Here is a 21,995-nt window from a genome sequence, read left to right as displayed (position 1 = left end):
AATGCTACTTCTGCCCACTTAGCTGTCTGAGAGGAAAGAGATCAGGGACTCCATTCCTACAAAAAGGCTCCCAGCATTTGCTGAATTTGTAAAATGAGTACTCCTAAAAACTTTGATTGGAGCTAAACAAAAAACTTTACCCTATTTTTAAATAAGAGGAAAGAATCCTCCTCACAATCAATCTACCTTGTTCAATGAGCAAATAGGATTTCTTAGTCTGAACTTTATTGCATCTTAACATCTTCCTAAATGTTTTTAATTATCTGGACAATTTCCCAATGTTGCAATTTTAAGTCAGAGGAACTCTTCTTTTGTTTGGCTGGTTTGACGAAATTTCAACTATTATCTATTTATCGTAGAATTTAAAAATATTTCTGTAAAAAATAAACCTCAGTGGCCAGAATAAGTTCCTATAAAGCTCAGTGCCCCCTAACTAGGATATTAGGGGTTTCTTTAAGTTTATAGACTTAATTATCTGCTATAGAGAAAAAAACAGGGCCTAACACTGGTTCAGGATAGGCATACACTTGAGAACCTTCTACGGTTCCTTAGTTACATTTATTACTTCCTAAGGAGGGGAGGAAATAACCGAAACAAAGAAATGCTTTTAATTCTTCACAATAGATGTTCCTCTTCTTACCTTCTGTGACCTTCTTCTGGCCTGCTTCTGGATTCTAACTTTTCCCTGTGGTAAGTGGTGTTCATCTCATTGCGGAGCCGGTCATTTTCCCGAGCAATGTCAGAAGCATTTTGAATGACCAAGGCATCGTATGTTTTCAGCCCCATATCCTCAGCGTTCTGCAAGAAGCTTTTGATTGAGGTGACCTCTTGCTGCTTGATGTTCATCTTCTGGAGCAAGCGCTGGCGAGCTAGAAATCCTCTTACAACTACCATGCCAGCAGGAAAAAATTATGGACCAAAGAAAGGCAAGTAATCAATTAGTGAATGACTTAATATGACTGCGTGTTCTGCTGTAAACATAAGCAAATTAATTCAGTCAGTGTCTTACACAAAGAATGAAAAAAATGTGACAGTATAATAAATGGAACTGTTTTCTGCTGTCAGTGCTTAAAACGAAGTATAAATGAATGAATAAATTCATTCATAAGTTTGAGTTATGATAACTCAAAATGCTCGCTTTCATTGAACCTTATTTTTTTTCACATTACAACTGGAAACTTGGGTGTATGCTACAGACTGTGAACACATGCATTTACACTGCAAAGGTCAAAAGATCATTGTTTCAAAATATAACCCTGAATAAATTATTGTTGCATTGAATGCAGTAGGAATTAAATGATCTTTTGATATTGGCCAGCTTTTAAAAAATATTTAAATACCTTTGTGTACCAAAAAAAAGTCAAAACAGACACAAGATTTTTAAAATGAGACTTCAAGACCTTTTGCTGCTCATTTCTTTCAGAAAAAAATCTAACTGGGTAAATTAAATGCAAATCTGTCAAATGTATCTGTCACATCATGTCTGCATTTTTCAATTTAAAATTTTCATCTGCATTGCATCAGCTTTATGTATCTATTAGGTCTGGTTTTCACACTCTTTGTCAGCCTTCTGTTTGGAGATTTTGGTGTAGCTCCTGTAATAGCTTTCTCTACTACTTTCCTATATATGTACATTCGTTTCAACAAATTCTACTCTGCCTAAATACCACCTCCTGAATTTTCAGAAGTACCTGCTGACCAGGAACACAAGTCAGAGGGAACACTGTGGACATAAAATAACAGAAACACAGAATCATTTTGGTTGGAAAAGACCCTTCAGATCCAAGTATTGACTGAACATAAAATCAAGTCCACTACTACAACATGCCCCTATGCTCCAGAGATGTGACTCAACAGTCCCCTGCGTAGCATGTTCCACTGCCCAAAAACTCTTTCAGTAAAGAGATTTCCCCTAATATCCAATCTTAACTTCCTCTGGTGCAACATGAGGCCATTTCCCCTTGTCTATTGCTCATTATTTGGGAGAAGAGACTGACCCCCACCTCACTACAACTTCCTTACAGTTGTAGAGGTCTCTCCTCAGTTTCCTCCAGGCTAAACAACCCCAGCTCCCCCAACCTCCCCATAAGACGTGTTCTCCAGACCCTTCACCAGCATGGTTGCCCTTCTCTGAACTTGCTCCAGCACCCCAATGCCCTTCTTGTAGTGAGAGGCCCAGAACTCAACACAGTATTCAACATGCAGCCTCACCAGTAACAGGTACTGGGGGATGACCACTTCCCTAGCCCTGCTGGCCACACTATTGCTGATCCAAGCCAGGATGCTGTTGGCCTTCTTGGCCACCTGGGCACACAGCTGGCTCATAGTCACCTAGATGTCAACTGACATCCCTAGATTCCTTCTTTGTCAAAAAGCTTTCTAGCTGCTCTTCCCCAAGCCTGTACCATTGCCTGGCATTGTTTTGATCCAAGTGTAGGACCTGGAAATTGGTCTTCTTGAAATTCATACAATTGGCCTCAGCCCATTTGATCCAGCCTGTCAGGATACCTCTGCAGATCTTTCTTACCCTCACGCAGATCAAGACTCCCGCCCAATTTAGTGTCATCTGCAAACTTGCCAAGAGTGCACTCAATCCCCTCGTCCAGATTATTGATAAAGATATTGAACAGAACTGGACCCTGGGGAACACCACTTGTGTCCAGCTGCCAACTGAATTTAACTCCATTCACCACAACTCTTTGGGCCTGACATCCAGCCAGTTTTTTACCCAGTGTAGCATACACCTGTCCAAGCTGTGAGCATCCATAATGAATTCAGCACTAAATTAAGCACTCCACCTGCAACAGGGTGGTGTTAGCATTCTCCAAGCATGTTTTGACAGGAGGAAGAGATGCTAACTAAGGATGCTTCTTTTTTTAATTTTCACAAGATCTTGATTCTTTTTAGATGTGGAATAACTCCTATGTACCTCACAGAGGAGAACATACTTTAGAATTATTCAGCTGTTGCTTGAAATATTGTTGTTCTTCAGTACATCAGCTAACATGTATCAAAAATAAGTCAAACGACATTGCTTATTATGGTTGCTCTCACTCTGGTCACTGATTTTTTTTTTTTTCATATCTGAAGTCAGAAGGCAACAGGATATATGGGACATTGGTTTGAGTTTGGGGGGAATAATACTGAAAGTGTACACATCAAGACTGGAAAGGAAAAAATGCTAAAATGCTTTAAACCTTTTAAGAAATGTAATTAAGTTTCAGTCTTATGAACACTGTAGAAGAACATCAAATGACAAATACTCAAGCTGAATTAACATAAAGGAAAAATGTAAATAGAGAATGATACTATTAGTCTTCTATGAATGTAAGCTGTTGGTAAATAAAATAAAAGGTTAAAGCAGAGTCAAAAAGTATTTTCTACCATCTATGTCCTTGTTTAGATATTTAAATATTTAGATATTCAAAATAATATTTTGAATGTATTTTTATAAATATTGAGATTTCAGATATGTAAAATCACATTTTTTAAGATGCTCAGTTCCCAGCTAATGAAAGATAAGAAAGATAAATGTTAACACACTACTACTGGTCCTATTCAAAATTTACTGGGTTTGGAAACACCCAAGATCAGGTACTTGGAGAATATTTCTAATTTCAACTTTGAAGTTTTACATTTTTATAATCAGAGCCAGGCTTTACATTTTCAATCCCTCTAGTTACATTCTATAAAATCTGAATCCTTTGAGCCCTGAAACATTAATGCATTTACCCAATTTAGTTGAAAAGGAAATTGATAGTACAGTTATTTGTTGACAATTTTATGAGTGGGTTCACATTGGATGTACATGTTACTGAGTCTGAATTCATAATGTTGCCATTGCAAAGTTAATAAATACATTCATAAAACATTATCAGAGTTCACCACTCAAATGTATGAAAAAATCAGAAGAGCTTAATAATCAAAAATTGTTCTCTCACTTCCATTATGTTCTTCAAACTTATCTGCTGGAGAGAAGGTAGGGCATTTGATAAATGGTTAAGCATCAATGGTTAAGCATCAAACCTGGATGACTTTGGAGAAGATTTTAAAGTAAGATTTTTCCAGCTGTGTGTGTGTATAAGTGTACTTCAACAACAACAATAAAAAAAGGTTGGTAATATTGCTTAGAAAAAGGAAATAAAGAGGTCAGTCTTCTGGTAGGATTGTTAGCAGGCATGAATGATTCAGAGTAGTCCATATAGCTGTAGCATTTAGAGACTTTACAGCCTCTCTGAACTATGCACTTTCGGCAGAACAGAGATGCTGTGATGAAACAGTCAACAAAGTTGTGTCAGGAAGGGTTGGCAAACAGACAGTTTCCTTTTGCACACATTTTAATGAACTGAGTATCTTAGGTTTGCATTAGAAGATGAGTAGTTCACCACATTTCCTTCTCTACGTGAACATTTGAAAGACTTTCGCCTTCAGTTCAGCACAGAACAAAAAATAATTTCATAACCTCAAAAACTGATGTGAAATGAAATTCTGATCTCCTAGATCTTTACTGCTCAGTTCTATGTGCAGGTACTAAGATTGTCTTATGGACTTACACCTCATTTATATAAATATAAAATAATTCTTAGTTTTGCAAATTAAAATAATTGAGATTAGCTCCTAGAGGGCAGAAAAATATGTACTTCTTCACAGTTCATCTAAGAATAAAGATCAGAATAACTAAAATTCAAGTAGACTCTGTATCTGGGACATGTGAGAAATATATTAATTATTGTGTAAAATTATATAATGTATTAAAGTCAGTTCCTAATCTACATGAAGTGTAATGGAAGAAGTTCAGCACGATGGACTTTCCCACAGGTATAGTGTTCCCAGTAAGTACAATGATTCAATAACGTCAAAACTTTCCATATGTAGTTCTTATACCTGTGAAAAAAATTTCCGAAGTCCTTAAACTCACAGATCTGTTTTGAAATAACAAGTGTTTCTACATATGCTTTCACTTTAGTTTGAACACATTCTTTCTGCTTATGTTAACTTTGAGGATAATAGAAAAAGACTTAATTGGTTTGTTTTGCTTTGATTTTGCCCAAATTATGGGAATGTTGCAGGAACTGGTAGTAGAATGAGGTAAAAACAGCTGATAAAAATTTTGGACAAGACCTTTTGAGTTCCATTCTAATATGTGAATTTGAAACTATATTTTAACTCTGATACAGAAATTACCAATTAGTTTTGCTCTTAGCATATACACTTTCAAGAGAGATTTAGCTTCCAGAGTTCTCTAGATGCAAAAGATGAGGGGAGAAAAAAGTGGATATGCAGCAGGACTGATACAATTTTTCTCTGAGCATCATCATCCCCATTTAAAAGCCTAAATCCCCTAAAATGGATTTCAATTTTAGGATTAAATAAGGACAGTGCACAGATACCTTATCCTATTCCTGGCCTGCAAGTACTATTTGGTACCTCCTCCAAGCCCAGCAGCAATGCATCCCGATGAAGAGGAAGGCACACAAGAATGTCAGGAGCCTGCATGAATGAAGAAGGAGCTCCTGGACACATTTAGATGCAAAAAGAAAGTCTATGGAGGGTGGAAGCAATGACAGGTAGCCTGGAAGAACTACAGAGAAATTGCCCCAACAGCCATGGATCAAGTTTAGGAAGCTTAAGCCCAGATAAAATTAAATCTGCCCGGGGGCATCAAGGGTAACAAGAAAGAGGTCTACAGGCACATCAGTGATAAAAGGAAGACTGGGAAAAATATGGTCTCTCTCTGGAAAGAAGAAGGAGATCTGGTCACAAGGGAAATGCAGAAGGCTGTGGTGCTAAACAACATTTAGGCAAATAAGGAGGATTTGGCAAATAGGAAGGATATCCTGTTGTGTGTCTGTTATAAACCATAAAACCAGGATAAGGAGCCATACAAATCATTCTACAAGTGGCTGGCAGAAGTCTCACAGTCACTTGCCCTTGTTCTGGTGGGGGACTTCAACCTACCAGACATCTGCTGGTAATGTGACAAAGCAGAAAGGAGACAGGCCAGGAGGTTTCTTGAATATGTGGGAGATAACTTCCTGATGCACCTGGTAAGTGAGCCAAGCAGAGAAAGTGCCTTTTTCTATCTGCTGTTCACAAACAGGGAAGGATCATTGGCATATGTGGTGTTCATGAGCCCTCTTGGGCTTAGTACCCACGAAATGGGGAAGTGCTCAGTTCTTGGTAAAGTAAAGAGGGGTTTAGCAAAACCTTCATCATGGACTTCAGGGGGGCAGACTCCAGCCTGTTCAGGACATTGGTTGACACAGTGCCTTGGCAGACAGTCCTAAAGGACAAAAGGGTCCAGGAAGGGTGGACATTGTTCAAGAAGGAAATCGTAAAAGCACAGGAGTGGGCTGGCTGAAGAGTGAGCATTTATTGGGACTTAGGAAAAAAAAGGAGAGTTTACCTACCCTGGAAGAAAGGGCAGGCATCTCAAAATGAGTACAGGGATCTAGTTAGGTCATGTAGTAAAAAAATTAGGAAGGCAAAAGCCCAGCTGGAACTCATTCTGTCCACTGTCATAAGGGACAACAAAAAAAGTTTTCACAAATACATCAATAACAAAAAGAGAGCCAGGGGGTATGTCCATCCTTTATTGAATGTGTGGGGGAAACACTGCAACCAAGCATGAAATACTCAGTGCTTTCTTTGCCTCTCTCTTCATTTGTCAGACCTTGATATTCAGCCCTCTAAGCTGGAAGACAAGGACAGAGAGCAGCACAACCCCAGCATGATTCAGGAGGAAGCAGTTAACAACCTGCTACAGCACCTGGTCACTCACAAGTCTATGGGGCCAGATGGGATCCACCTCAGAGTATTGATGGAGCTGGCAGAGGAGCTCCCCAAGCCTCTCTCCATCACTTGCTAAAAGTCTTGGTTAACAGAGGAGGTCCAAGATGACTGGAGCCTTGCCAATGTGACACACATCTACAAAAAGAGACAGAAGGAGAATCACTGGAACTACAGGCCTCTCAGCCTGACCTTGGTGCCTGGAAAAATTATGGAGATGTTCATCTTGAGTGTGCTCACATGGCAAGTGCAGGACAGGCAAGGGCTCAGGCCCAGTCAGTACAGGTTCAGGAAAGGCAGGTCCTGCTTGACCAATATGGTCTAGTTCTATGACCAGGTGAGCTGTCTTGTGGACGAGGGAAAGGTTGTGGATGTTTTCTACCTGGAGTTTAGTAACAGCAATCTCCTAGAGAAGCTGGTAGCTCATGGTATAGACAGGTCTACTCTTTGCTGGGTTAAAAATTGGCTGCATGGCCAGGCACAGAGAATTGTAGACCAGTAGTGATCCCCAGGGCTCAGTTTTGGGGCTGGTCTTGTTCAATATCTTTATTAATGATCTAAATGGAAGCACTGAGTGCTTCGTCAGTAAGCTTGCAGATGACACCAAGTTGGGTGGGAACGTTGACATGTTTGAGGGCAGAAAGGCTCTGCAGAGGGACCTGGACAATCTAGACTAGTGGGCCAAGGCCAATAAAATGAGCTTGAACAAGGCCAAGTGTCATGTCCTGTACTTTGGTCACAATAACCCCATGCAGTACTACAGGCCTGGGGAAGAGTGGCTGGAGAGCTGCTGGGCAGAAAAGGAGCTGGGATCAGCAGCAGTGTGCCCAGGTAACCAAGAAGGCCAACAGCATCCTGGCTTGGATCAGTAATAGTGTGGCCAGCAGGACTAGGGAAGTGACTGTGCCCCTGTACTTGTCACTGGTGAGGCTGCACCTTGAGTACTGTGTTCAGTTCTGGGCCTCTTGCTAAAAGAATGACATTGAGCTGCTGGAGCATATTCAGAAAAGGGCAACCAAGCTGGTGAAGGGTCTGGAGAACAAGCCCTATGAGGAGAGGTCGAGGAAATTGGGAATGTTTAGTTTGGAGAAGTGGAGACTGAGAGGAGACCTAAATGCTTTCTACAACTACCTGAAAGGGGGTTGTAGAGAGATGGGTGCTGGCCTCTTCTCTCAAGTGGAGAATAATAGCACTGGAGGGAATGGCCTGAAGTTGTACCACCTTTTGACATCCTGATCTCTAAACTGGAAATAAACAGATTTGATGGATGGACTACTTGGTGGATAAAGAATTGGCTGGATGGTCACACTCAAAGTTGCGGCCAACAGCTTGATGCCGAGATGGAGACCAGTGATAGGTGGCATTCCTCAAGAGCTGGCACTGGGACCGCAGCTATTTAACATCTTTGTTAGTGACATGGGTAGTGAAATTGAATGCACCCTCAGCAATTTTGCTGATGACAATACCAAGCTGTGTGGTGCAGTCGACAAGATGGAGGGAAGAGAAGTGATCCAGAGAGACTGTAGCAGGCCTTAGAGCTGGGTCCATGCCAACCTTATGAAGTTCAATAAGGCCAAGTACAAAGTCTTGCACCTGGGTGGCAGCAATCCCAAGACTGTGGTACTGGGCAGAGAATGGACTGAGAGAAATCCTGAGTAGAAGGATTTAGGGGTGTTGGTTGATGAGAAGCTCATCATGAGCCAGAAATGTCCACTCATAGCCCTGTAAGCCAACTGTTCCCTAGGCTGCATCAAAAGAAGCATGACCAGCAGTTCAAGGGAGGGTATTCTCTTCCTCTGCTGTCATGAGACTGCACCTGGAGTACTGTGTCCAAATCTGGAGCCCCCAGGAAGAAGCACATGGAGCTGTTGCAGTGAGTCAAGAAGAGGGCCACAAAGATGATAAGAGGGATGGAGCTCCCCTCCTATAAAGACAGGCTGAGAAAGTTGGAGTTGAGCCTGGAGAAGACTCAAGGGAGACCTTACAGTGGCCTGCCAGGGCCTGAAGGGCCCACAGGAAGGCTGAGGAGGGACTTTTCACAAGGGCAAATGGGAATTGCTTTACAGTGGAAGAGGGAAGATTTAGTTTAGGCATTTGGAAGAAATTTTTGGGGGTGAGAGTGGTGAGACACTGGCACACGTTACCCATTGGGATGTGGAACACTCCTCCCTGAAGTTTTCAAGGCCAGGCTGGATAGGAGCTCCACTGAATAACTTGGTTCAAGTAGGAGGTATCCCTGCTTATGCAGGCCAGTTGGAACTAGATGATCTTTGAGGTCCCTTCCAACACATACCATTCTATGATTCTGTAATTCAACATTAATCCCACAAGTGTCAAATTGTGCCTCTTTGCAAAGAGTATTTCATGAACTACAGTAGTCAAATGGATGTCTAGCTACTCCTTATTCATGCAAGTTCTTGATTTTCTCAGCTTTTCCAGACCATAAAAAGCATGCAGATGAATGATAGCTTTGATAAAACACACAGTTCTGCTGAAAATTACTTTTCAAGTTAGCCTAATTAAGGAGGGCTAAGAGAAAAACCAAAATAAATATTTTTATAATTATCCAAAAAGACCTATTATCCTAATTCTTAAGTCATGGTTTGGCATCTGTCTGTCCTCTTACCTCTGCACAACATAGACATATTTGAGGATGTTTTACATTTCAGTGTAGGGTTATATTAAAGCATTCTGTTTGAAAATTTGACTCTGAAAATAAGAAGGGAAAGAGGATCCTTCACTATTTCTTCTCTAGATGTATGAATACAACAGGGTGATTTGCACAATAAAATCATGCTGAAATTATTCACTCAGCTTAACTGTGGCCTCTGTGAACTGTCACTATCCACATTCATTCCTAACAGCCAAATTTTTGATTGTACTTGCTTCAGGTTTTCCTTTGGTTTCCTGTTTCTCACTATGCCCTTCACAGCCAAGAACAGCTAGTTAAAATCAAAGGGGTTTATAGATTCTTAAATCAGCAATATTATGTATTAAATAAAAAAAACCCTGCAAGATGATTTTTTGTCTTTTTAATTTCCTTTAAAAATGTGATAATGGGAATTGTTGCAGACATCAGCCAATTAGAGAAATAATACATTGTGTGAAGGAAGCTTCTTTAAACAAAGCAATATTCACATTTTCATCAGTAATTTGAGAATTTGATAGGAAATGGAACAGCAGAGGAAGCCAGGAGGCAGTGGATCATACCTCCCTTTAAAAATGTGCCAAAAAATGTCAGTGTGACCTTAGTAAAATTGCAGGTGTAAAGGAGGGAAAAATGCCTGACTTGTAAAAACATAAGATCTAACTAATTAAATTATTCACTTAATATTCACTTTCAATATATTTGAACACATAGCAATTTTGTGTCATTGTTACTCTATTTGATTCGCAACAAGAAGTTAAAGGTTAGCACGTTGAAAATTCACTGAACATATTTAAAGAGGTAATATTCAAGTTCCCTTACATTTTAATTACAACTAATTGTTTTTTTAAAAAAATATACTTGACATATAAAAGTTCAAGCATTGACAATGTTAATATCATCTCAAAAAATCTGCATAAGTACTTAGCTAGAAATATGTCTTTTGGGAAGTATATAACATACAGCAACTATTCAAGGAGGAGAACATTTTTTTTGCTGTGATCAGTGTACAAAGTGTCAGGGCAGGAATACTTTTCTGTAATCGTTACCTTTTTGGCAGGTTATAATTTTCTTCTGAAGCTGAAGGCACAAATCGTTGAGATGGTCAGCTTGCCAGTACTTAAGAAACACTTTTCGTACTCCTATCTAGAATACAAACAGCAGGGAAACCTTTACCATCAACAACAAAGGTTGAAACAACGACAGGCAAATAACAGTGATACATACAGAATCCAGCTAGGGGTTGAGATGAAATCTCCAATTTAAGAACAGCACAATGCCAATACTTGTACAGAGAAGTAGTATCATTTGGCTGAAGAAAGGATGTATTTGGAAAGGATGAGCAGGCTGCCAAGATACACAGTACTTCTTCAGTTCCAAAAACATCCAGAAAAGATACTACAAACTTCAAGTTAAATACAGGTTGGGAAAAAAAAAAAAAAAAAAAAAAAAGCATTTTGAATATAATGCTGATTCATTAGACAATGTAATAGAATATAAGGTTTAGCTTTTATTACTGAATGGGAGGAGAAAGGTGACCCATGTGGAGAAGAAAGTGGTAACAGACAGATGCCATCTGTAGTACAAGAAGAACTTAGTCCAAGTTGGAGGGGAGAAAAAAACTCACTGCCACAGTAAGAATGACTCCTAAGGTCCAGTAAAATCAAAATTCTAGTTCCTAGGCTTGCCTGACAAAGCTGTGCTGCAGGTCTCTTTTCAGAATCAAGCAGAAGAAGTAAGAGACAGAGGTATTAATTTGTGAAAAATAATCTCCTAAATATTGGGTTTATTCTGGAGCTGACTTGTCCCTTAGTTTAATTCATCTAGTTCTTGATGGCATTAATAACAATCAGTAGATGCTCTTCCCCTATGCAGAAAAAATTAGCAAGTTGGACCAAAAGAAAACACCATCCTTTTGATACCTTACGTATATGCTGAAACAATCCTGAAAAATTCTTTTCTGTATAACCTTCAAAGATAATCCTTTCTAGTAGCCTTAATAAAACCAAACAAACCAACAAGAAAAAAAACCACCCCACCAAACCACTCACAGCCTATGTACTCTAAAAACAGTAACTAACTTTAAAAACGAATGCATTTTAAAAAATGGCTTTTCTTATACCATTTTCTTATCAGGAATTCTTTAAAACAAGCTTCCCTTCACTTAGAAAGAAAAGGATCAGTACCAGAGAGGTGTTTTATCCAGGAAAGCTTATAGCTTCTGTCTAGCTATTAATTTAGTAAGGCTAATAGGTGCACTGATTGATTAACTGATGCAAGATGGGCTGCAATTGCAGAAATTTATTCCAACTTGTCTGCAGCTCACAAACTCAGACATCCTGTTCTGCTGTTGTGTTGTGTTCTGGGAGAGAGGTATCAACAGGGAGACTGCCAAACCTTTTTTAACTAATTGTTTTTAATCCAAACACTAGTGCCAGATATACATCATTGATATTGATGAACTAGAGAAAGCTAGGACATGTCTAAATGTCATTAACAAAATTTAGAAATGACTGGGGCATATTTTTGCCCCTTGGATTCCCCTCTCCTTAGAAGGAACTATTTTGCATCAAATGTTTTAAAAAGTCTCTAATTCTGAAGTTTGAGCTGACAGACAATGATAATGCAACTGTTAGCTTTTTAGCTAAAATCATATGTACTGAAATCCCAAAATTGGAAAGCTTTCTGATTTTTTTTCCACGGAATGGGCTGCCCAGGGAGGTGGTGGGTTCTCCATCCCTGGAAGTTTTTAAGAAGAGACTGATGTGGCACTCAGTGCCATGGTCTAAGAACCACTGCAGTAGTGGATCAAGGGTTGGACTTGATGATCTCAGAGGTCCTTTCCAACCCAGCTGTGATTCCAACCATTCTGTGATTCTATCTCTTTTCCCAATAAAATAGGTTCTTTCATGTTATTGCAAAGTTTGTGAAGGCAAGATGATGAAAACCACATTTTACTTGTCTTGCCGTTGTCACAAGTCATAAACAGGGGATGGGCTAAGCAAAAGAGGTCAACAACTCCCTTTTTCAGTCTTACTTTGCTTCTCTTTTAGACATCTAATCCCATATCATGAACGAGCAAACCTTTCATTTTTTCCCAGCAAACCATGTCAATTTTCTCCTGTCTTCCCACAAGTATTTGACTTTTATGCCTTCTACTTTCTTCCAGGTTAGCAGAACTCCACCCTGACTCCTCCCACCACATCCACTCTGTCACTAAACCCTGCAAATTCTGCAATAATTGCTCATCATAAAACTATTTTTTCCATCCATCTTGTCAAAACACGTATTAAATTTTCCTTACTACTAGCTTTGCCTACAAAACCTTCCGTCTTCTTGCTCACATCATCTTACATCCAGAATTCTTCTAGAGAAATATCTGAATTATTATTCATATGGTTAACTCTAATTAAATTATCATGCAGTCATTATAATTACCATTTGAATCTGAGTATGTCTAGGACAACCAAAGTCTGGATACCAACACTTAATAAAATAATATTCTTCTACTGTTAAATTTCCTCTTTATACTCTACTCCTTTCCATTTAACCCACTACATTCCATTGGAGCCCCCCTCACATCTCAGGCCTGTGCAAAATCATCCACTTTTCCTTAATTTTTGCATCTTTTCGTCCATTCCTCAAAAAGCTGCTTTCTTCCCTTACTTCCACATGGGAAGTCTCTAAAACATTTATCTCTACTAGGGCAATATGAGTGTATTTTACACTAGGAAAGAGGAGGAATGTTGGTTTTTGGAAACCTTAAAAAAGCCCTGATTACCAGCAATGCCCATAGCAATTTTAGGGACCGCATTGCCAATTAGTGTCATAATTAGCATCTAGGCTGTATTTCAAATGTGTAACTCAAATAGACATAAAGTTGCAATTTATTTTGCAGTGTGGAGTCACCAAATCACAGTCAAGACAATTACTCAAGCTTAGGGTCACTTCAGCTACAAGGGCCTGGCACTGTAGGGCCACAACGCCAGCCAGGGGACATGTGAAGCGTGAGTCGCTCTTATATTCCATCCAACACTGTAGTAACAATATAAACAGAGTTACTGTGGCATCATTTATTCTATGAACTTCATTAGTAGAAGTTGGCTATAATTTTTAAGTGAATGAAAAATACAAAATGTCAATACAAATTCATTTTTAAGATTCAGATAAAAGGTATTTATAGATTTCACATCATATGGCTGGTCTATTGAGAGTAGGCCTCTGGACAGAAATACATAGAAGAAACTCCTACAGCACATTTGATTGTGTTACTAAGGCTGGAGATCTCTGTTGTTCAGTTTTTGAACTAAATCTGGTACCCTCTTATGCTGACCAAGTACACTCTAATCTCACTGCCCTCTGTACAATTCTGGTGTTCAGAGAAAGCAATAATGCTGAAAGATGTTGGAATTTCACATCTCAGATTTCAAAACAGCTTTAGAGGCTGCCACTTGTCTTCATTCTGTTCTTTTCTCTAATTACAAAACATTTCCTGCTTGTCTAGGAAAAAAAAAGGTTAAAATGTTCTTCCACAAAAGCACTTACTTTTCAGTACTTTCCGGACTACAAAGTACTCTCATCTGAGTCTGAAATTTTAATGCCATTCAGACTCCTGTAAAAGTAAACCATCAACCATCTGTGAATTACAGTCATAGTTATTTTAATTAGAAAAGCATTAGGGTTTTAAATGTTATTTTTTCAAAATGACACATTTTTAAAAGATTAAGTAAAATTGTCACTGAAGACTACCAAAGCTAAGCTTCAATTACTGCTGATTTTTAAAAATTTTTTTTAAATTTTTTTTTTCTCTCAGAGGAGGAAGGAATGATGGGAGGGAGCTTTTCTTCTGCCTTTTTTTTTTTTTTTTTTTTTTTTTTTTTTTTTTTTTTTTTTTTTTCTTTTTCCAGTATGGGTGTAGGATGTAGAAGTACAGACATTCAAAGCTAAGGAATGGATGCTGAGATGGTGTGTAGGTGGCATGGAGGCAGTATTAGCTCATACTTAATAGGTGTCAAGGGAATCTGTAAAGCTGTTCTTTAGTTTAAAAAAGGCAATTTGTGGGAGTGCTGTGTGTTTCTGGCAGTACTTTCAAAATAGCTACCTACAAAAGACAGAGAATTATAATCTAATGATATTTTACACAATGACACACATTTTCACAGTGCATTAATGAAACGTAGAAAAAAGTCTTAAACCTATTGTAAAATGTGCCTTTTTGTGGTGTACATGTCTGAAAAAAATCTAAGAACGAACACACTCACAGGGTACTGATCGTTTACAAGGACTGAAATGCTATTTTCAAAGCCTCGTTCTTTCCGCTTTATTTGTTAGCTTTTTTTCACACATTTTAAGAGTCCTCCTTTGTCTCTGGCAAACCACTGACCTTACACTGTGGAACACAGTGAATAAACCTACAACTTAACATAGATTATGCGTGGCCTTAATATGAAATATGTGAGCAGCTCAGTATTCACGCCAGTAACATTAAGCATTTAAGTGAGCACTCGTCAGGACTTTAGGGAGAAAAACTGGCATTCAGCTCTCTGGAAAAGGGCATAAAAAATGTCCAGTCCTTTTCCAAAAACTGTAGAAACCTGACAGCTCTCTGCACTAGAGAAGTGACAAAAAGACTGCTTGAAAGGATAGAAAGTGACCAGGAAATATAAGATGGGTGCATGTAAGAAGTGGAGGAAACCCTACCCAGGATTTATCTCATGAGATCTCTGCACTTTCTGGTCCTCTGATTCCAGGCTTTCCAAATTTTACAGACATAGCACCAGAACAAACAATTGGAAAGTGTTTCTCTGTGTGAACTGAGAAATTCAGGCAACAGGGAGCAGTGACAGCAATTGCAGAGAAGGTACAACCTGAGGTAGGAGACTGGCAAAATTAACATAGACAAAAAAGAGATGAGCACCAAGACCAAATATGAAGTGGAATAACTAGAAAAGGAAAAAAAAAAAAAAGGAGAAGAATACAAGAGAAAAAAAACCCAACAAAACAAACCAAAGTGGGGGTGAGGTCACGGAAGGACAGAGGGAGAAATGGAGGTGTGGCAGGGGCAGAGAGAGATGGAATCCAGATGTGAGAAACAGAGATCTGCATGCAAAAGATACCACGAGGAAAATAAAGTTTGCAAGATTACTTATCATATGCAAACCCTGGAATGTGGACAGAGAGAGGGAGGAATACATTCAGTGGGAAAACATAGACATGGGAACAAAAGATAGAGCTTTGTGTTGAAAGACTGAGAGGTTGTGAGTGTTCTGAAGTCAAAGTCCTATGCTCTGTCCATGGGGTTAGGATGGACTTGCATTTAGCAGCACAAAATAATTGCCTAGAAAGCTTGCAGGTGGTGTCTGGCCCAGGCCAGACTTTTGGCAGTACTGGGGAGCCCCAAACTCAGATACTAGCAAATGATTTCCAAGAACATAATGGGATGATATAATGGGATAAAGTAATTTTGCTGACATAATTCATAGTATGAGGGAAATATAGATAGAAATCATTTCATCTGTGTCTGTAAATTCCTGCTGGGATATTTTTTTTCAAAAAATTAACTCCACAATTTACTTAATTTTAAAATTGCTGAAAAGAAAATTGACTCTTAAAATAAGATATTAAAAGCAAAAAGGAACATAACTTCTAGGAAAAATTGCTAACTGACAAATGAACAAACTGGCATACAGTTTATGCGTACACAAAGTTTTCCTACTCCAGGAGAAAAAAGAGTTAAGAATTCCTTAGGTATTACGTTGGTTGCACAGTACACTGGTACTTCTTTATAGCATATATAAAGCAATTCATATGTCAATGTAGTATAACCACTTTCATTTTAAGTCAAAATAACCAGTTCTGTTAAAAAAATAACTTAGAAGTCTCTGAACTAAGAACTAAGCAAACAATTTACATGTGTATGATCTCATGTACTGCTTGTTTCTCTGATTTAAGAATATGCCACTTACCCTCTGTACTCTCTTATTTAAACATATGTATACTTTTTTCCAAAAAGGACCCTGGTATGCTAATATATTATTAAAACTAAAAATACTTAGAGACAGCTGTATCAAATCCAATAAATGAAACACCTGCAGGTCAGTAATAAAATATGGTTCTCTTTGTGATTTGTAAGAACTGTGGATCAGATTCTCCATTTTCTTCCTGCAATTCTAAATGTGCCAGAAAACTTTAAAATATCTAGATGGGCTTCTGGGATTTCCCTTTACTGGGGACTTATTCTCTGTTTTAACATTATTTTTGAGTGGAAGAAGTTAAAAAATACAGCTCTGCACTGGCAAGGATGATTTCTCCAGAAGCACTGCAGGCTCCTGAAACAACACCAGCAGTGTCTGTAGCTGTAAAAATGTGAACTGGCACTAATACAAAGTCTGTCTCATGCAACTACCTGATGCTTATTTGGAGCTTCATAAAAAACATTCAGATTTACTTTCTTGTACTTTAAAAGTTATTTCACATCTGATGAATCCTTGGTTTATCCCATTCAAACTTAAGGATTGCCTTACTTTTTCCAAAACGAGTGATCTGTTCAGGATTCAGGGCTACTGATAAGAAGGAATCATTGTGAATTAGAAGAAGCAAGCTAAAAATTGGAAAGGTACACTAGGACAAATATTTTTTTTGACGTTCAGACATCTCAACGTCACCTTAGAAATCTTTTATCCAGACAAGCATTTCTAGCAGGCAAAGGCTTAAATATCCACTTTTAGTGATGTCTGGCCTTCGCTTGTATTTAACAGCCCCACTGTATAGGCCAAGACAATTAAATTTATGTTTTGTTTTACTGCTGGTATAATACAAGTTGTTTGCATTTTAGTGAGCTCCATCTGAAGTAACTGAGAAGGGTTACTTGTGGACCACTGCCTTTTAGCTAAACAAAATGTAAATCTCCAAGTTTTAAAGAGAAAGCTTGGTAAGCTATGAGCCAACTCTCCTTTACTGAATTTATATTTGCAAGCTCAACACTGTGAGGAATGATAATCCAAACAAATGAAAGCTTCCCTATGTTGGTAAAAAAAAACAAGGACTGTTTGTGCCCTGTACTCCTCCCAAAGCATGATAAAGTTTTCAGGCTAGTCATGCTATTGAGATTGTAGACTTCCCTTAGCTTATATGCAAGTGCATGACAATAAATGAACACAGCACTAAAAATTTGGGTTTCCTAATGTGAAGGCCTTAACATGTTCTGGAGAGCAGGAATTTCTTCTGCTTTCCATGGAGAAGACAGAATTTCCACTCAATTTGACTCGAAAATTACTCCATAGCATCTTGCTCCTTCTAACACTAATAGGAAAACTCTCAGACTTCTCCAGGGGTTAAACAAGTCTATTACTTTCACACTGTCTGGAGTAGGAATGGTTTGTTTTGATTTAGAAATCTGATTTTCTCTTAGATTGAGTGTGCTTAAAAATCACAGCGAGTAGCTAAGCTTGTCAAGATCAAATATGTATTTAAGCTGAAAGAACACCTTATCTTGGCTGTGCAGAGTCAGGATGCAAAAACTGCTTTTCATTAACACCTCTGCACTTTTATAATTTCAGTAGTTAAGCTAAGTGCATGACTGAAACTGCATGGTATGCCAGCCTCAATGCAACAGCTATTTTATTGTCCTAGTTTAGTTATCTCCAGCTCAGCTTACCCAAGTAACAGCAACATTTCATAAACCTATCAACACTTCCCTAATAAATACTTTCTTCTAACACAGAAGCTGCTGAATCAAGCACCAGACGCTGGCTAGCTGATAGTGCTTGCTCTTATGCTCTACTAAACAGCAGAAAGTAAACTAAAATTGAATTTTGATATTGGATCCTCTGCACTTCTCCTTCATTTTTATACAGGCTGCAGTACTTAGAAGAGGAGAAGGAATCTGTTCTGCAAGTAAGCTCTGGGTTTTGTCGTTTTGTTGGGTAACAAACACTCCCCAAACACAAAGTGTCAAGCAGGAAATAAATACCAAGAAACTGTTTTCTTCACTAATTTTTGGGGTCTCCCTTCAGAACACACCTTCCACTCCCCCCACAGTTAATGCTTGTTTCACAAAATGGGATGGTGAAGGTGTTACGGTCCGAGGTAACAATAAATAAGAAGGAAGTTGAATAAATTATCATCCAGATTCACTCAGTTGTAAAGTCCAGATGTTTCTTCTCTCCCCAATGTTATAGAGTTTATTGGCTACCTCATCCTCTGATGATGACAGTATAAGCAGGAGGTTGATTTCAGATGTGTGTTGCTTTCTCCCAAACTACATCATCTTTGGATATTTCAGCTACTTTTTTTTTTTTAGTCAATTTATATACCTGAATCTTCAACAGCTCTTCAGGGAAATGCAGGTAACAGTGCTGGGGAAGACATATGTTGATTTATTCATGAACCTCTGCATCACATAGATTTTTGGTTCCAGTGGTGATTCATTTGAAGTTGTTACTGCTGGCAACAGTGGTTGAATAAAGTGGTTATATGTATAACTCCCTACTTCTTGCATGATTTTTAGTGATGTACTACTCCTCTCTTCTTGCTTTGACAGCTGATATCACCATGGGTTCCTAATTCCTCCTTTCTTTCCCTTTCTCCCCCCTCTTTCTCCCTTTTAACATTTTTTTTCTTCGTTTTCAGAGTCCTCTGCTGTAAAAACATGGAAGAGGACACCCATGACACCTGCAGATTGTATAAGCTTCCTCATTTAGATTGTTATTTAAAGTTCAACTTTCATGATTAAGCAAATGAATCAAAGAGATAATTGAGACGGAGAGATTATGTGACATACATATTAGTCACTATTGCTGATGGTTGAGTGTATGGTTTCATATCACCTATGCAACACTTGCTGGTGTAAAACTTGGGTTCACTGGGCATTTGTCTGTAAGAAATTGTCTGGATTTAGAATTAAAATTATCCTAGATGTTTCTTCCATGATTATTATTTTTCCATCTTTCTGTCACAGCTCTCTGTGGCTTGAAAACAGTGTAAGAAGAAGACCACTCATTTTTTCAGACTGTTCCTTTCAGCTCATTCTGTTGCCATCTATTTCTTAGTCACTGAGTGACAGTGGGATAACTCTCACTCCCAAACTCTCCTATTCCATTTTACTTACCGACTTCTCTTAAAAATTTTGTTCCTTTCTGGTTTGAAGGACAATGCACTATGCATTGGTCTGGTTTTGCACACCTGACTTCTCCCAGTGTTAATGAGATTCAGAGTCAGAACCTCTAAAATCTGTTTGAGTTTATGAACTTCAGTCCCAAGGGACTGATGGAGCACAATGGACAGTTTCTGGGTTGCTATTTCCTTTTTACATTTTTGTCTTTCAAGGTTTCAGGCTTGTTTTCAAGTGCCAATCACTAAAGAATCACAAGTCTTGAGATGTAATCTTTCACTGATAGCCAATTACTTTTTTTTTTTTTTTTTTTTTTCCCCATGCAGCAAGGCTGTCACTGGCTTCAGGGGAAATAAACTCCATAGGCATCCTGCTCTGTGTTTCCTGACTGGAGCACAATATGCAATTACTGGTAACACAGCTTTTACCCAATGTCAAGCTTGTAGCCCCACAAAACTTCTGAAGGTTAGTGGTATTCTCAGCTCCAGGTACTTGTAAGTCAAGGTACAGCTTCTAGATATTAATGACTGTTTTTTATGGGAAACCTTGTGGCAATGATACAGAATATAACCCAGAGGTGACTTATGAAACCTGTGTAAGGATGTGTCACAGTTTAACTTTACTTGATATACAGCAATCCTAGGTACTTTGGTCTATCTCTGAATCACTGTGTTGGCTCCCACAAAGGCATTGACTAAGTAGAAAGTCCTGAATATCTGTTTTGCATTTTTCCTATTATGGTAGCATTTAGTATAGGATTTTACATTAAAAAAATGTGCAGGGTTTTTTTGCAATTCACCCTCTAAAATGTGTATGCCAGATCCCCTCCTAAACCTGGATGCAAATTTACACAGTATACATGCTATGAAATCTTTTCCTTCCCACAAGAATAAACTGATTTTTTGACACAATGATCACAGTTACTCATCTGCTAGAAAACTCAGAAAATCAGTTTGATTGTATCCCAAAGCATATATTAAATGTCAAAAGAATATAATGCTGCAAAGGATCTGGTGGCCTGCCACAATGGAAATGACTCAGCTAGCTTGTTTAAAGAATGATATTTTAATTGCTTTGTAGATCACAAACCTGCCAGCCTTGTAATTTACACTGCTGAAGAACAAGACGACATCTCTCCTTGGCAGACAATTTCTTCTTCTCTCCTGCTGCTGTATCAGCCAAATCTTTATACCTAGAAAAATCAGCAGAAGTAGAGTTACTCTTAATATTGACCTGGGTGACATCTTTGCAGTTTTACTTCGACTCTCAAATCTTTGACATCCAAACTGGAAGCTTAGGATTCTGCTGATGAAAACAAGGTCAACAACTTTAAATCTTTCATATTAGAAATGACCTTGGCTGATAACAGTGGGACACAAGTGATGCCTAAAACCCAGATTTGCTTCCTGTCAGTTCTTTGGATGCCTCACTGAAAATCAACACAGAAAGAACATGAAGCTCATCAGCTGATTTAATTGGCACTGAAAAAAATATATTTTTTAGTGTATGTCATATGGCATATGTGTACTATGGAGTAATTCATAAGAAAGTAACATTGATAAAATGTTTTCAATCAATCTAAAATAATTTTTTCTCAATTTTGAATAAAAACTCTTAAAGCAGAGACTTTAAGGAACTTGATCAGTGTACAGTATTGGAACAAAGATCAAGAGGAGACAATGACAGCACTGAGTATTTTCAGAGAGAGAAAATGCTAGATATTAAAAGGCTCTTTGATGTACCAGACAAAAACTAATGTAACAAATGAACATAGGAAACATAAGTCATACAAAGTCAAATAAACTTTAAAATCCAAAGTTTTACAGTGGACTTATTACAAGTTATTACTAAAGAAACTGATGGATTTTATACATCTTGATGCTTCATATTATTACTATACCTTCTTTAAGGTATTTGTTAATCTATATCTCACTGATCTGTAATGAGCTGAAATGCTTTTTTCATTAAAAAAGACACTTTTTGGAAAGGAAAGACTTTTCCAATTGTGTCTTTGGATTGAACTCTCATAGAAACAGGGATAGGTTTTGAGTTTTGCATGCTAACTACATTTCCTGACACTTTATTTATTTGATTCCTCAACAACTAAAGTCACCTATAGCTCTGGAGCCACCCAAGCCTGCACTGACCTGAGACCACTCATGCAGGCCATGGCAGGCAAAGCTGCAGGGCTTGAATGACTCCAGGGACATCTCTGCTCCCAGGAGCTGGAACAACTTTGCAGCAACATCTGCAGCAAATTGCTTTAAGGCTAAATTTCACCTACACTTCTATTTTCCTGGAGCTGCACAAATCCTTGGGTATCTCAGCTCCTGTAGCCTGGAAGTGTTCTCTAGTCTGGTGGCATTCTTGCTGAAGACTCCATGGCTAAATCTATACTGGTAAATTAAATGTGAGAGGGATTATCTCTCTGGCATGAATCAATCTGCC

At 38.4% G+C, this 21,995-nt stretch overlaps 1 protein-coding gene across 2 annotated transcripts in view; it reads right to left on the bottom strand.

Moving 5' to 3' along the window:
* MYO16 (myosin XVI) overlaps positions 1-21,995 on the bottom strand; it is a 368,492-nt gene that overhangs the window by 42,903 nt on the left and 303,594 nt on the right. For both annotated transcript variants that reach the window (XM_071743005.1, XM_071742997.1), the window contains exons 28-30: positions 20,637-20,739; positions 10,486-10,582; positions 641-887 (exon numbers count right to left, since the gene is read on the bottom strand). In XM_071743005.1, coding sequence (XP_071599106.1) covers positions 641-887; positions 10,486-10,582; positions 20,637-20,739 — 447 coding nt within the window. The remainder of the gene's footprint in view (positions 1-640; positions 888-10,485; positions 10,583-20,636; positions 20,740-21,995) is intronic.

The sequence above is a fragment of the Heliangelus exortis genome, chromosome 1 (assembly GCF_036169615.1).
Source record: "Heliangelus exortis chromosome 1, bHelExo1.hap1, whole genome shotgun sequence".
NCBI lineage: Eukaryota > Metazoa > Chordata > Aves > Apodiformes > Trochilidae > Heliangelus > Heliangelus exortis.
Note: the sequence above shows the minus strand (reverse complement) of the source record. Positions and strands in the feature narration are given on the sequence as shown.